We start from the raw sequence: 17050 nt of genomic DNA on the forward strand, positions 1-17050 counted from the left end.
GTAATCTAAGGGATAAAGGGTAGTCTATTTAAGTGGTCTAAAATAAAGGTTATACCTAATTGCCATAATCATTTAATTGTTGAAAACTCAATCGTGTAACTTTAAACGGACACCGAGCAAGTTCTAGGAATAAAACACGAAATCAACACTCACAACAAGGAAATTAAGCTCAAAACTCTCAAAAGTGTGTAGTGTTATGCCATGAACTCAATTCCTATAAAAATTATGCTACTTATGTCAAAAGTTTAAAAACGACTATACAAATAAACAATCGACATGTCATGAATCCGCATCAAGTTATTCAATTATGTTTCAACGATTTGAACAAGTCTAAATTTTGAATTCATCCTTATTTCATCGGATTATGTCAACGAATTATTAAGTCATTAAGCAAGCATCGCTTATCAATTGTCGAATTAAGAAATCGCATTCATATATTCATCGATTCGGGGAAATCTAAGATTGACAAATTAATTAAGATACACACCAAATCAACTAACACTTTCATAATTAAAAGACAAAGATTTAATGCGATACAAGCCTTTGAAAATAGACTACATTAATACCCTAAAACTGAAAATAAACTACCTAATAACGCTGAAAATAAAGATAAATCACCGAAAATAACCCAAACGAAAGATAAAATTTTCTTCCCCCCTCCTCACACTATTTCTAGCTATGTCCCCAAAGCTAAGAAATAAGAAAAATAAAAACAGAAAATTAACGGAGTTTGGGTTTAGAAAAACAAATCTCGCTCTAGTCAAAGGCCGGTGGATCCGGTGATGGTTCCGGTGATGGATAACGCTCTCCGCCGGCGGCATTAAAATAACCCCGAAGAAAATCCTCTTGCCGATTAAGCCGTGCCCGCATTCGATCTTGCCTCCATTGAAGTTGTGCAAGACCAACATGTTGTTCACGTCGGATATCTTCAAGTAATTTTTGGTTAGTTTCCCAACCAACCCGCTTTTGCTCCCATCCGGTCCGGTTTTGTTCAACCAACTCAGAAAACCGTTGATCAAACCCGGAAATATTAGCCGCCTCTCCGGCTTGAGAAGTTCCCGCGGGTTCCTTCCCCGCTCGTCTTCCTACACTTCCTTCCACGTCTCCTCCTTCTTCTTCCGCTCTCTCTTCTAATCAAATTTTCGGCTTTCGGCTCATCTTCTTTGGAATATTCTTCCCCGGAAGTTGCTTGTGTCTCCTCGGAATGGAATATGACTTTTGAAACCGGGAAAAGTTATTCCACGATTCCATCAATCATATCCAATTTCATGCATTCCACCTCCTCAAAAGTGTTGCGCATAATCCTTTTCATATCAAACTCTACTTTGTCATCATCGATACGCAAAGTGAGTCGTCCGGCGTGCACATCTATCAATGCCCTCCCCGTGTTCATGAAAGGACGCCCAAGAATCATAGGGCATGTTTTATCCGCCGCATAGTCAAGTACGACAAAATCCACCGGAAAGATGAATTTGTCTACTTTGACTAGAACATCTTCTACCACTCCGTATGGCTTTTTTAGGGAGTGGTCTGCCAATTGAAGCATCATTGATGTTTGCTTCAAAGTTTGATCACCAAAAATATCCCTGAAAAGAAACAAAGGCATTAGATTGATACTTGCCCCTAAATCACATAGACAATTAATTGAATTTAAATCGCCTATTTTGCATGGAATTGTAAAACTCCATGGGTCCTTAAGCTTGGTGGGCAAGTCACTAAGGATGAGTGAGCTACAATTTTCCGTTAGGGAAATTGTGCCTTTGTCGTCCCAACTCCTTTTCTTCGTTATGATTTCTTTGAGGAACTTCGCCTATTGAGGCATCTCACGCAAAGCATCCGCAAAGCTTATATTGATTTGGAGTTTCTTAAAAATTTCCAGAAATTTATGGAATTTTTGGTTATCCGGCGTCTTCTTCAATCGTCCCGGGAAAGGGACCTTCGGCACAAATGGAGGAGGAGGTGGCAGTTTTACATATGGAAGTTCGGTTACTTCCTCCTCATTTGTTCCCGTTGTTAGATCGATCGCTTTCTCTTTACTTGCATGTGGATCATCAAGTTCTTTCCCGCTTCGGAGTTCAATGGCTTTGACTTGCTCCCTTGGATTTGACTCTGTTGTAGACGGTAAACCCCCTTGAGCTCTATTTTGAAGCGAGATGGCAAGTTGAGAAATTTGAGTCTCGAGATGGTGATTGACGGAAGCTTGGTTCTTAAAACCGGTTCTAACTTCCTCAATAAGCTTGTCAATTTTGCTCCCCTCATCCGTATTCCGATTTTGAAAACCGGGTGGGGGTTGTGATCGGTAGTTGTTGAAGTTGCCTTGGTTTTGTGGACCACGGTTTCCTCCTTGAAAATTTGCTCTTCCCATATTTGGGTTGGCATTGGCTTGACCCGAATTTTCCCTCCACGAAAAGTTAGGATGATTCCTCCACCCCGGATTATAGGTGTTGGAATATGGGTCATTGCCTTGCCTTTGCCCATTGACATAGTTGACTTGCTCATTTGAGTTTTGATGTAGGACGGGGCAATCCATTCCCGAATGATCATGCCCATCACAAGTCTCGCAACCCATTTGAACTACCGCAAGTTGAGCATTCCTTTGATTTGCTTGTTGTTTGTACATCTCGAGTTGTGCTAGAAGTGTCGCATTCTTCGCTTTCATTGCTTCAAATTCTTGGGTTTGCTCGAGGGTCATTATACCCTTTTGAGGTGGTTGCCTCAACCGCTCGGTTGACCAAGAACAACTATTTGTAGCGAGTTCCTCTAGCAAGTTATTGGCCTCATCATAAGTTTTCTTCATAAGTGATCCTCCCGATGCCGCATCAATCGTTGCCCGTGTACCCTCATTGGTACCATTGTAGAAAATAGAGACAAGATGCTCCCTCCCTAGATGATGATGCGGACAATTTCTTTGAAGCTCTTTGAAGCGTTCCCAAGCTTGGTATAGAGATTCACCATGTAATTGGAGAAAATCTATAATTTCCTTGGTCATCCTCGCGGTCTTACCCATAGATAAATACTTATTGAGAAAAGCTTGTGCCAATTGCTTCCATGTTGTGATTGAGGTGCTTGGAAGTGATTGAATCCAATTCCTCGCCTTATCCCTCAAAGAGAAAGGAAAAAGACGAAGCTTGATTTGATCCTCCGTCACATTATGGATTTTGAATGTGTTGCATACCTCCGTGAATTTTGAAAGATGGGCGTTTGGATCCTCGCGTTCCAACCCATAAAATTGGCAACGACTCTCAAGCAGTTGAATCGTTCCCGGCTTGATTTCAAAATTGTTAGCGAGGATAGGAGGTGCAAAACATCCATAGTTGGCGTTGTCCACGTTGGTAAGAAGAATTCACCCAAGGTACGTCTTACGGGAAGAGGGGCAACCCTCTCGTTTGGCCTATTAAGAGCTAGGCCATCATGTGGTGGTGGTGGAACAATCCCCTCGTGATTCAACGGAGGGTTACGGTCGTCCTCCATTGTTTTGGATTTCCGCGCTGTTTTTCGGATACTTCTTTCGAAGGATGTTAAATCTGACTGAAACGGTTCTAGCGGTTTTCTGGCACGTCGTGTATTAGGCATACACTAACAAAAACTCCTGCGTAAACACAAACAAGAAAACCAACGTAAAATCCAAGAATCACAAAGTATAAAAATAACTAAAATTAAATAAAACTAACTCAATCTAAGAATAAGATACTTTTAATTAATTTAATCGCAATTTCTCCCCGGCAACGGCGCCAAAAACTTGTTGGCAAATAATCGCAAGTGTACGATATCGCTCAAGTAATATAACTTGGAAGACCAAGTATCGATCCCACAAGGAACAATGAACTAAACAACTAATTTATAATATTCTTTAATTGGCTAGTAGGAAAATAAATGGATTTGTGTAAACTAATTATAATCTAAAGTGAATTAACTCAAGTAATTAGACTAAAAATCTGAAATCAAACAAATAAATTGAAGTTTAAACAATAATGGTAAAAAGCTCAAGGATTGATAATTCCAAATAAACTAGTAGAAGAATGGATCAAAATTTATCTAGTGATTTTATTATGAATCGAGCTATTCTAATGCACCGAATCCCGCTCTCTCAAGCCTCAAAGATTCAAATAAAATCACAACCTAATTAGCTAATCAATTATTAACTTGCTCTCACAATATTAAAACTGAATTAAATAACTAAATTGTAATTATGAAGCAAACTCAACGACTACCTAAATTCCAACCCGCTCTCACGGCGTTTTCCTCTAAGTTTTTAATTACCTATGTCTATTTAATTAACAATCTCTCAATTAGTTAATTAAACACAAAATCATGAACTAAGTGATCAAATTAATTCAAGCATTAATCTTAGTAATTAAAACACAATTTTACTCACTTAATAAATCCTAATCCAATTCGAAAACTAATCTAAGTGTTCATATCAATCCCCGAACAAAGGATTTAGTTACACATGCTTAAGCTTAAATTAAACAAAGAAGAAGATGAAGAATTAAACATAATTAGAACAATAAATACCGGAGTTGTCAATTTCGGAAGAATCGTCTAGATTAAACTTGAAATCTTCACAATCGTTCTTTGCAGAAACTAATAATAAACTACTTATAAACTGCTGAGAAACAGAAGCTAAAACGCTATTTTAAGAGAACGAAAATAAAACTAATGTCTTCTAATTATTAAAACTAGTCTATTACAAGGTCTTTATATAGAGGAGGAAGCTCTGGAATCTTCTAAATCGATTGACGAATCAAATTTGAAATAGGAGTTTCGGTTGGAGTCGTAAAAGGAGATTAAGTCCAAGTCCAATTCTGATTAGACAAATTTCAACTCTTTCTCGTTCGTACCTCTCTTTCCCGTTCGGGAATTAAGCCAAAATCACAAGGTTCTCGTTCGTGAATCTCTTTCCCGTTCGAAAAAACCTTGACCGAGGGAAAATTCTCGTTTGCCTATCCTTGGTTTCGAACGTACCTTCACCTTTTCACTTGGGTCTCGTTCGAGAATGGCTTTCTCGTTCGAGACTCAAGCCATTTCTTCATGGTTCCCGTTCGACAATAGTGTTTTTCGAACGGGAACAGCCCTTTACTGCACAAGTTTCGTTCGAGACTTCATAATCCTTCCCTTTACGACGTTAATTCCTTCGTCCGCAAGCTACGCTTTTACTCCAACGCTTAATCCACCATAAATTAGCTTTAAATACTCGATTTTCACCTTATTTCTACTGAAACATTAAAAAACACCATCAAACATAAAAATGCCAAATAATGTATAAAATTATTACTAAACGTGATAAAACCGAGTAAACTCGACCCTAATTATAGGAGTAAAATACTCCTATCAATCGGCCCTGAATATTTCCAATGAGTTTCTAAATGAACTTTTCGTTCATGTCGGAGTTAAAACAAAATTTAATAAACTATGATTAAAATTTTAAGACATATAATTATAAAATATTTGAATAAAAAGAAATATAATAAAGATTTTATTTAATTATTTATAAAATTTAATAGCAAAATAACAAAGTTAAAATTTGAGATACTGTATTTTTAAATGTTTTATATTTAAACTTTTCTTTAAATTTTAATTAATATTATAAGTTAATAAAAATACAAATTGATTCTCATTCCTAGAAGTTTGCGAAATGTTCAAACCTAAACAAATCAAAAAAATTATTTTTTCAAAACATAACCAAAATCTTAAGGATTCACAACATTTCAAATCGAACTTGTTATTCAGTTTGATTATTTCAGTTCAATTTACTGTAGAACTTAACTAAAATATATACAAAGCAGACTTAACTAAAAAATTAAAGTTATTTATAATATTTTTTTTCGGTCAAAAATCAAAGGGCACAAATATATTGCAAGGCTAAAAACAGCCACCAAACAAGGGAAACAACAACAAGATCCACAAACAGGGCGAGGCTAACAGACTAGCTCAGGCCAAAAAAAAGGGACCCTAAAGAAACACAAACCAGACAAGAGCCAAGCCTCAACAGCAAAGGCAAAACAGCAAAAACAGAAGACTTAAAACAGGAAATTCAATCTAGCTTCCATAGAGAATTTGATCCCCTCAAAGACCTGAATAGGATTCATAATCTTTTGATTGAATACTGCCTCATTCCTAGCTCTTTAAATAGAATACACAGTGGCTGCAATGCTAATTCTTCTCTTCTTAGCAATCACAGATCTACCTTTAGCCCTTCTAACAAACCAGCTAATCTCTCTTTTCCAAGGATAAACATTTGTGCTAATGCCTAACCAAATCAAGATTTTCTTCATAATGGAATTAGAATAAACACACTCAAAGAACAGATGATTAATGGACTCCCTTTTCTCTTTCCAAAGACTACACACATCATCACTGATCACTCCCCAAGACAAAAGCTTGTCCTTGGTCAGGATCCTGCCTTTTATCACCAACCAAAACACAAAAGCAAATCTAGGGATGTATCCTGCAGACCAAATAAGAGAATACCAGGGCACTTTGGTTTTATCCTCCATAAGAGTTTTAAAGGCACTCTTGATAGAGAACTTACCATTTGGATTGGCTTTCCACTTGACAAGATCCTCCTCTTCAGTTCTAACCTTGAAGTTATCACTAATGAACTTCCAAGCATTATCAGCATCTTCAGTAATAGGGATTGGCAGATTCTAGCAGTTATTCCTCCAGAACTGATTAACTTTGGCATTAGAAGGAATATCAGCATCAAGGAAAGAAACATTAGGATATAACTCTTAAAGACTCTCCCTCAAGCCAGGGGTCATGCCAGAAGAAGAATTGATCCCTTTTACCAAGCTTATACTCAAATAACTTCATCATAGTAGGCCTTAAGTTAAGCATCTGTTTCCAACTCCAAGAGCAATCATTCAGCTTAGTTATTCCCCAGAAACTAATTAGCCTTTTCAACTTGTTATCATTCACCCAATTAGAACAAATAGAAGGTTTCTGAGAGATAATACCCCATACATGCTTAGAAATAACAGCAGAATTCCAGATCCTCAAGGGCTTGATGCCCAGACCTCCCTGGATTTTAGACTGCATACTTCATCCTATCTCACAAGACCTCTTTTCTAGACAGAATTAGCTCCATGCCAAAGGAAATTCCTGCACACATTCTCCACAGCTTTGATAACAGCTTTAGGGATAATGAACATGGCACACCAGAAAACATTCATGCTCCAAAGAACTGAATTGATCAACTGGAGTCTCCCAGCATAACAAAGAGACTTAGCAACCCAACTAGCAATCATGGCAGTCATTTTGTTAATAAGAGTAGAGCAATGAGTCTTAAAGAGCTTAGAAGACACCAAAGGAACACCTAGGTACCTCACAGGAAGAGATCCCTCTTGAAACCCAAGGATATTTAAAATTCTTCTCTTCTTGGCAGCATCTTTAACATTAAAGAAAACAGAGCTCTTGTTCAAGTTGGGGTTCAGACCAGAAGCTTCAGAGAACATCTTCAAAGCTCTCTTAGTAATCTTAATAGAGTTTTCATCATCACTGCTGAAAATAAAGAGATCATCATCAAAGCACAGATGGTTCAACTTTGAACTATTGCAACCTTTGTGAAATTTAAAACTGGACCCACTGTTAGTACTATACTTCATAATTCTGGAGAGATACTCCATACATAAGACAAAAATCAACGGGGATATGGGGTCCCCTTGCCTCAAACCTCTCCCTTCTGCAAAATACACTTCAGATTCTCCATTAATCATAACAGAGTACATAGGGGATCTAATACAACTGATGACCAGCTTAATGAAGCTATTAGGGAAATTCAGGCCAATTAGCACCTCCTCAATGAAGTCCCAGCTCACTGAGTCATAAGCTTTCTGGATATCCACTTTAATGGCACAAGAACTCCCATCCCCTCTATGATAGTTTCTCACAATCTCATGCGCTAATAAAATATTGTCTGCAATACTCCTTCCTGGAACAAAAGTAGATTGATTTTGGCATATAATCTTGTTAATAACTCTGGATAATCTGTTAGACATGATCTTGGAGATGACCTTATAGATGACATTGCAGCAGGCAATGGGCCTATAGTCCCCAATACCAGAAGGACAGTCAGTTTTAGGAATCAAAACAATGTTGGTGGCATTAAGCTGCTTAAGCAATTTACCATTTCTGATAAAATCCATGATAGCTTGGCAAATATCTTTCCCACAATATCCCAGCTCCTTTTAAAAAAAACAACTATTATAGCCATCAGGCCCTGGGGCTTTTTCATCCTTAATAGAAAACAAAGTCTTCTTGATTTCATCATCAATAGTGCTGCAATCAAGCAGGCTCCAATCCTCATCACTCAACACATAGCCAGATCTCAGAATATCATAATTCACATTAGTTCTAGAAAGATTAGGAGTCCCCATAAAGTTTTTAAAATGATTGACAATATAATTTTTAATGTCTTCCAAGTTGCTGCTAATAGATCCATTACTCAACTTTAGATTGATGATTTTCAGCTTAGACTGTCTTTGCTTGATGCTTCTGTGAAAGAACTTATTTTTCTGGTCTCCAAGTATAATCCACAACATCCTAGACTTCTGTCTCATGATATTTTCTTCCCAAGACATGAGCTTAATCAGACTATTGAAACAGTCTCTTTCTTCATCATGAAGAATAGCATTGAAAGGATCCTTTATCATATCAGCTTGCAGCTTATCCACCATCTCCCTCATAGTAATCACTCTTTGGGAAATATCACTATAATCAGCTTTATTAAGCTCTCTAAACTTGCTCTTTAGGGCTTTAAGCTTCTGGGTTACTTGAAATATAGTACTACCATTCCAGTTACTCCCCCAACCTGTGCTCACAATAGATCTGAACTTTGGACTATCACACCAAATATTAAAGAATCTGAGTTTTCTTCATACTGCTACTGACATTCAGATTTACAACCAGAGGAGTATGGTCAGAAACCCCTTGACTGAGGACATTCACAAAAGAATCAAGCCAATAATCAACCCAGTCTTCATTTATGAAACACCAGTCAAGCTTTCTCCAAATTCTGCCCTTCCCATTCTGGTTGTTTGTCCAGGTAAACAAATTACCAGTTCTTTTTAACTCAATAAGATTGGCTTTTTTATGGCCTCTTTAAACTCCTCAACAGCTTGAATATCAATCTCATTCCCCCCCAACCTATTAGAATTATCCATGACAGCATTGAAGTCAACAGCAACCATCCAACTGCAACTAATATTCCTACTAATCTGGCAAAGATTCTCCCACAACTCAATTCTATCATTGGCTATATAAGAACCATAGGTGACTGAACAATTGACCAATTTCTCCCCAATCATAAAACAGACATGAATAAACTGAATATGCTTTTTAGTCACCACCACATTCAGCTTAACTTTATCATAAAGGATCCAAATCCTTCCCACACTGGAATAATCATAATTATGAATGATATCCCAATCAGGTAACTTCTTAGAAATACTACTCCAAACTTTCTCATACTGACTAACATTAACTCTGGACTCAATGATACAAATCAACTGTAACTTGTATCTAGCAATCAGAGAAATCATCTCTAATTGCTTAAAAGGGCTATTAATCCCTCCAATACCATATAGCAATCATCTATCAATGTCCAACATCCTGGAGTTAAGCCTAGCTTTCCTCCTCTCTCCTACAGGCCCATAATTCCCCTTATTACCACTCTTAGAAGTAGTCTGGACAATCTCTTCAACAAAATTCTCATTCACATTAACCAAAGATTTGAAAGAATTGGTTACCTGAGTCAACTTTCCTTTTTCAGGAACATGAGTTTTCTGGGATCTGTTATTAGTCACTATGATCTCTGAAACCACAGTGTCTTGGTTACTCTCCTCTTCTCCAAGAACCTCCTCATTTCCTTCCATATCTATTTCTTTTGATTGATCTTCTGCTTATTTGTCTTTTTTCCCTACTACTTTCCTATAATCTTGCATAACTCTGCAGTTAGCCTTAGTATGCCCCATTCTGCTGCATTTATCATAAATTAGGGGTTTCCATTGATAGTAAATCCTCTGTTTGAAAACTCTCCCATTCTCATCCTCTAGATCAACATCTTCTGGAAAAGTCCCCATGGCATCCATTTCCACAAGAACTCTAGCAAAACCCAGCTTAGTGCAAATAATAGTACATTGGCCACAGTATAACGGTTTTCCACAAAAACTTCCTATCTTGCTTAGCATGCAATTTGTCCAGAATTCCCAAGGGAGTCCTGGAAGCTGAATCCAAATTGGCACAGATCTAATAGCATTTGGATCTAATGACATACGAGGATGCCATTTCTTCAACAAAAGAGGCTTCTGGTCAAAAGTATAAGGACCAGATCCCAGCACCTTGTTACACCCTTCTTCAGAATCAAATTCAAAAAGAAACATAGATCCATTAATTCTAGTTACCTTCTTGATTCCAGAATTCCATCTGTTTCTGACAAAGGCTTCAATCCTTTCAAATTTTGGATACATTCCATAAACACATCCAACAATAGCAAACTTCCACCGATCTTCTTCAGGCACAGTGTCTTTTGAGTTAAAACTCACAAATCTCTTTCCATCTTTTACTAACGGAGGTTCAAATTTCAACTCTCTATTATTAGTTCTTGCCCGGTTATCATAAAACAAGTCATTCCATTTCTTAGCAGGCTCCGGAGCTAGGGGTTCACTAGCATCTTCATTATCAGAAATATCAGTATTATCCTCTTCGATTTTTATTTTTATCAAATTATAAAATTCGTTCTTCTTTTAAATAGTGTTTGACTCCGCCCCTGTTTACACTCATTCCCATTACTGAGCTATTTATTGAACTAAACGACTGAAATAATTATTTCCATTTTTATTATTTTTTATTCTCATTTCCATTTCTAACTTTGAATCTAACGCTTTTTAAACTTTTTTTTTGCCAATCTCTTTAAACTTCTTACCTGCCAATATTCTGTCGAACCGTAAATTATAAACTCAAAATCATAGTTACACGTTTCACGGATAAAATCCCTTAAAATCCACAAGCATAACATTATTATTTTGAGGATATTGAATATTTCTATTATTTTTACAATAATAAATATTTATTATTAAAAAATATGTATACAATTTGGTCAAAATTATAAAACAACATTACACTTAAAAGTACATAAAAATTTCATTAAATAATAAAAAATCATATTTATATTTTTTAATCGCGTTAACAAAACTTTTTGAATATTTTATTCGGCAATCTGTTAATTCCACTTAGTGGTTATTTCAAGTTACGTTGAACTTTGAAGATTCAATCTTTAATTTCAACTTTGACAATAATTTAAACTAATATTTTTATGGGAAATTTACTAAAAATACCACTTTTTTGAAAAAACTTTCTTTTTTACCATGTTTTTCTAAAGACTTTCTTTTATACCAGATTTTTTTATTTTTATTTACTTTTATACCAGATTTATTTTTTTGAAAAAAATAAATAAAAAATAAACAAAAAATAAAATAAAAAATAAACAAAAAATAAACTAAAGATAAACATAAAATAAATATGACGGATAAATATGGCATATTTGAAAAAACTTTTTTTTACATGGTAAAAAAGTAAGTTTTTCACTTTTTCTGGTATTTTTGTAAAAATCCCTATTTTTATTGAGTTATAATGCGTAGAAAATCATCCTATATCTTTATAAATATCAAATACTCTCTCTATTCTATAAACATAAAAAAATAGCTATTTTTTGTCCCACAAAGATAAAAAAAAATAGTGTTAGTTGAATATCAAATTATTAAAATAACTTAGAATTTATCATATTAATATTAATTGATTTATAATTTCAATATATGACTTTAAACATATAAAATTTCACTGGACAATATTTAAATAGTGGTTTTGGTTTTTGTAAATCATTAATTTAAATTGATTTACTTTTAAAAAATGAAAGGATAATTTATATATTTTAACATTAATTAACTATAACTAAGTAACTTTTTAATTTTTATGAAAATGCAACTTTTCTATCTTTATGAGAAAGAGGGGGTATATAAAAATCAAGTTTTAAGCTGAAATGAGCAGTGGAGTTTCACAGGAGGTAAACTATTTTCTTAGTTGTGTGAGCAACTACCCATCGGTTTGAATGTTTTTTTTATGATGAGAACTCTTTTACTGAGCTGAAGCTCGATATCACTGTCAAATCCTGAAATGTAAATCTCCCGCAAGTCCACATACCTAATAATTTCAGGTTATAATGGGATTGGTTTGAATGTTAGACATGTTATAACACTCTTCAGTTGTCTGTCACCCTAACTTGCCACTCCATAAAAGATAGAGATCGAAGAATTTTTCCATTAATATTCGCAAGGATGTAAGTTTTGTCAAGCTTATTGTGGTTGACCATTATATCAAGAATTTGATTGGTAATTTATGAAACACTCTCATTAGTCTTGTGTTTGAAGAGCTTGTTGTAATCGATTGTTGATTTTTTGGTATTAATGGTCGTGACCGGTTTGTGACCGAATTGGTATCACAGCAGAATAAAAACTATTTGATAGGTATTTAATGATGGATTTGATCAATAAACAATAATATAGAAAGATAAATAAATAATACATGAAATTTACGTGGTTCGACATTAAAGCGTACATCCACGGACGAAAAAATCGAATCATCCACTAATCATTAAAAAGTATAGTGGAAAATTACCAAATAGAAAATATTTCTAATAAATATACCCTTAAAAAAATCCACAAAATATTTAACTTTTTACAAGAAATAACCCAAAAAAATTAAGATTAACTTATATTCCTCACATCACACATACCTCTTTTTCCCCTATTCATATAAATGTCTACATTGTATGTTTGGTTTTGGTGTACTATGAAAGGTGTACAAGATACTGTATTTATAGGGAGTAAATAATCTATATAGCATTAGGAGTATTGATCCTTATTGGATTATACCTACTAATTAGTCAATAATAATACAATTATCCTTCTTTCAAATACTTCTCTCATGAAAATCCTAATATAAATTAAAATTACAATTTTAGATATATTCCAACACATATCACTTTAATTGCATCTAAATCAAAACTGTTTATATTTTTAACCAACAGAAAAAACTGTATTCTGCTATTCTTTTCCCAGCAAAAAAAATTGAGATAGAGTCACATTACTAAAGTGGAAAACCTGGCTTTGCTTTATAAAAAGCTGGAAATTGATTAATGTGTTATAATAAGAAGTTTCTCTGCAAAAGAGATTATTATGTAAAGATGGTAGGGCACGTATTATCTTCTGAAATGTACTTTTGCTTTTTGCAATCTTTTGAAATTGTTATGCACCCCTCATTTTCTCATGTTTGGTGTTCCCACCATTTTCTAACTAAATAATTGAAAAAAAAAAAAAAATCTTCCCAGATTAAAATCAACTAAGATTATTTTGCTACTCGAATTTACTATAAAACTTCAAATAAGATCAAGATTGTGATTTAAAAAAAAACACTTTTTAATTTTACATTTTAACTCGTTTTCCGGTTCCTTAGAGGAAAACTATTAGACAATTTAAAATTAAAAGGGTAAAATGAGTAAAAAAATGCTAAATTTTAGAGATTTTTACTAAAACCGTTAACTTTATCTTATTTGATCTTTTGTGCTAAATTAAAGGAGTAAAATGATCCTTTAAAAATAAAAAATAGACATTCTAATGTTTGACTGTAACTAAAGGTGGTCACGATTCATAACATGGCGGTTCCTGTTTAGAACCGCCGAGTTGCGGTTTAAAAAACATAGAACTAGACCGAAACCATCTGAGTAACGGTTCTGTGCCGGTTCCGGTTTCGGGATTCGGGCGGTTCAGAAAAAAATTGAAAGTAAAATTAATTTAACTACTAAAAAATATAATTTAAAAATAAAATAATAAGCGGATATAATATTGTAAGAAACTAATAGAATAAAATAAATTGTTAAATGTTATGTCAACGACAAAATTAATTAAAACAAATTTTAAATATATAACACTAAGACATATATTAACTTTAATTTTTATGACATACTAACTTCAATAAATACGTAATATAATATATTATTATAATATGTACATTATAATATAACATGTATATATAATATATGAGTTAATTACATATAAAATCGCGACTTTTCACTGAATCACGAAAAAAATATAACTTTTAAAACGTGTCGATCGTAGACACTATCTTTCATTTATTTTCAAATTCATCATCGGCACATTTTAGGGTTGGCTTTGCTGACGTGGCATGACACATGGCGGATGCATCGGGTGTCCAGATCAGCAAAATTTCACCAAATAATGTGTGAAAGGTTGTTTCTGCGATTGACATGTTTTTAAAGTCATGTTTTTTTGTGATTCATTGTATAGGTCGTGATTTTATATGTAATTAACCCTATATATATACATATTAAAAAAACTTGTATCGATGGCTTCGACACTTATACTGCCGGTTCCGACCAAATTGTCGGTTCACGGTTCAAAAAATTTAAAATTAGACCGAGCCGGTTTTAATCCGATTCCGAATTTGATTGGTTCCGGACTAGATTTAACCGGTTTTAAACCGGGTTTAACCGGACCGATTCACGGGCTGACCCGTTCCATGGCCAGCTTTATTGTAACCTTTGTTAATATTGATCAATTTAGCATGAGTTATTAAGTTGTGAATCGATCCATTCAGGATCAGCCTGCTTGAACCATTTGGCATTTAATTTTGGAAAAAAACGATTTTTATATAATAAATTCTTAGGTTAATTGCATAAAAAATCACAAACTTTACACGATATTGTATTTTAATCATGACCTTTAAAAGTTGCATTTAAAGGTACGATCTTTCATTTTGTTTCAAATCTATCACCAGGGTAAAATTTGGTGTATTTTTTTTGACTAAAAATTACTAATCCTACATACTCTAACTGAAAGATAATAATATTTGGTGTCAAATTATAATTTGGATCATTTATTAATGGTTTAGTGAAGAATTTAGTCAACAAAAATACACTTAAATGATAGATTTAAACAAAAATGAAAGGTCATGGTTTTATATCCCAACTTTTAAAGGTCGTGATTAAAATAAAATTTTCGTGTAAAAATCGTAATTTTTTTATAAAAATAACATAAATTCTTCCTCTAAATCTTTCTACTTTGAACAATAACACTTTTTTTGATAACTAGAGAGGGAGAGCGTTCAGAGACGGAACGGATTTAGGATAGGGCCAGGCAGTGTCTGGGCCCTACCTCAATTAAAAAAGTTTAATCACATTTTACTGAGTAATCCAAGCTTTTGCCTAAACCTACTTCATTTAACAAAAACAATAATCACTCTTAAGTAAATAATCCAATTCTTTTTTACACCTTTGTTGGATTCATGCGCACAGTGTATAGGCTTCATCCAAATATAGATTTTAATTCTAAAATTTTCAGCAACTTAATTCTTGTTAAAAGGTAAATAATCTTCAGCTTTCACTATTTTAATAATAATATCAATTTTTAATGGCTATTCTAATTTATAAAATTTAAATTTTTGAAATGTAATTAAATTTTAAAATTAAATAAAATCATCTATTTGAAATTTGCATATAATAAATTTAATTTTCTCTATGTTTAAGATTTAAATTCGACATGGGACATAAATTGGTTCTTTTTAAATTTGAAATTTATTAGTATTAGAACCAAATAAATTTTATATTGGTGTTTAAAAATGGATTATTATAATTAATAGATAAGAAATGGAAAATTAAATACAAGTTTATTTTTAATGGTTTTGTGGCAATATAAATCTATGTCTAGTTGTGTTTTTTTTTTGAAAGTTTATTTGTAACTACTAGATAGGTAGTAATATTACTCTGATTGGGTTGTATAATAACATATGAATTATATTTTTAATTAATAATGTAGTATTAATTAATTATCGTGGAATTTTATAATTATGTAAATAATGGATAAATTTTGAATAGAAATATCAAGACCCTTAATCGGAGAATCTATTTTTCAAACAAGTTTAATCGGAAAAAACGAGTTCATTTTTTGATTTTGTGATGCGTTTTTTTTTTACTTTCGATTATATTTTTTATTAAAAGTTTTAATAATTATTCTTTTGATGTATATTTTTTGTTGTATGATATTTTAATTTTTATTTATTAAATTGTGCCTTACCTGAATTTAGAAGCTGGATTCGTCACTGAGAGCGTTTGTAGAAAAATTTAAACCTACGACCAAACAGTTTGTTGTCTAGCGCTTATAACATTTGAGCTATATAATATAACTCATTGGTTTGAACAGTAACACTTACATCATCTTCTTTCTTCACCTAAACAACGAAATACTTCACTAAAACTCATCAAATTCAAACCAAATCTTCCTTATCATGTCCTAACTAATTTCCAAGCATTAGATTTTATTTTTATTGTCACAGTTTCGACAGTATGTGCGGGAGAAGGAGGAACTGTTGTTGGAAGTGGAAGGTGTTATTGGAAGCAACAAAAACAGCAATTTTACCACCGACAAAAAAATGTTGTTGATCGTGATGGAGTTATTGCCGGTGGGCATCGATGTGATGAATGAATTTTCCGTACTGTATTGTTTAAACTAGAAACTGTAATTTTGTAATGAGTAAAACATGATATAAAACTCTCCGAGTCAGGTTATCCAAATTTACAGAAAAGATATTATATTTCAAATCGTTAAAAAAAATATCACCCAGTTATTGTTTTATTATAACGGGAATCACTATAGTTAAATTACACAAAAAACGCAGCAATTTTATTTCCACATAACAAAAGTATAACTCAATATTTTTTTTTAACAAAAGGTATAACTTAATATTTAATACTTTTTTTATAATTCGTGATAAATTCAATATTCTTTTTGTAATGCATTTTAAGTGATTAAAATATAATTGAGTAACTTTTTTCTCTAAAATTTGAAACATAGTATTCTTTCTCTAATTTTAGATAAACTAAGTCACACTGGAAGTTTAATATCCGAGTAAAACACAATTTTGCAGACATAAACCCCAAAAAGCGCATTTCAGCAAAATATTCACTCACTAATATTCAGACTAT

General features: G+C 33.3%; 1 protein-coding gene and 1 non-coding gene across 2 annotated transcripts; one reads left to right on the forward strand and one right to left on the reverse strand.

Moving 5' to 3' along the window:
• Positions 1-2885: 2885 nt before the first annotated feature.
• On the forward strand, positions 2886-2992 carry LOC126658915 (small nucleolar RNA R71). The gene has a single exon (XR_007634481.1). It is a non-coding gene; the product is annotated as a small nucleolar RNA R71 (small nucleolar RNA).
• A 5194-nt stretch (positions 2993-8186) lies between these two features.
• LOC126657136 (uncharacterized) lies at positions 8187-9539 on the reverse strand. Its single transcript, XM_050351773.1, has 3 exons — positions 9071-9539; positions 8880-8975; positions 8187-8809 (listed from the first exon to the last, which is right to left on the reverse strand). Exons 1-3 carry the CDS (start codon positions 9537-9539, stop codon positions 8187-8189), a joined length of 1188 nt encoding a protein of 395 aa, XP_050207730.1.
• Between the last annotated feature and the right edge of the window lie 7511 nt (positions 9540-17050).

This window comes from Mercurialis annua, linkage group LG7 (genome assembly GCF_937616625.2).
Source record: "Mercurialis annua linkage group LG7, ddMerAnnu1.2, whole genome shotgun sequence".
NCBI classification, from domain to species: domain Eukaryota; kingdom Viridiplantae; phylum Streptophyta; class Magnoliopsida; order Malpighiales; family Euphorbiaceae; genus Mercurialis; species Mercurialis annua.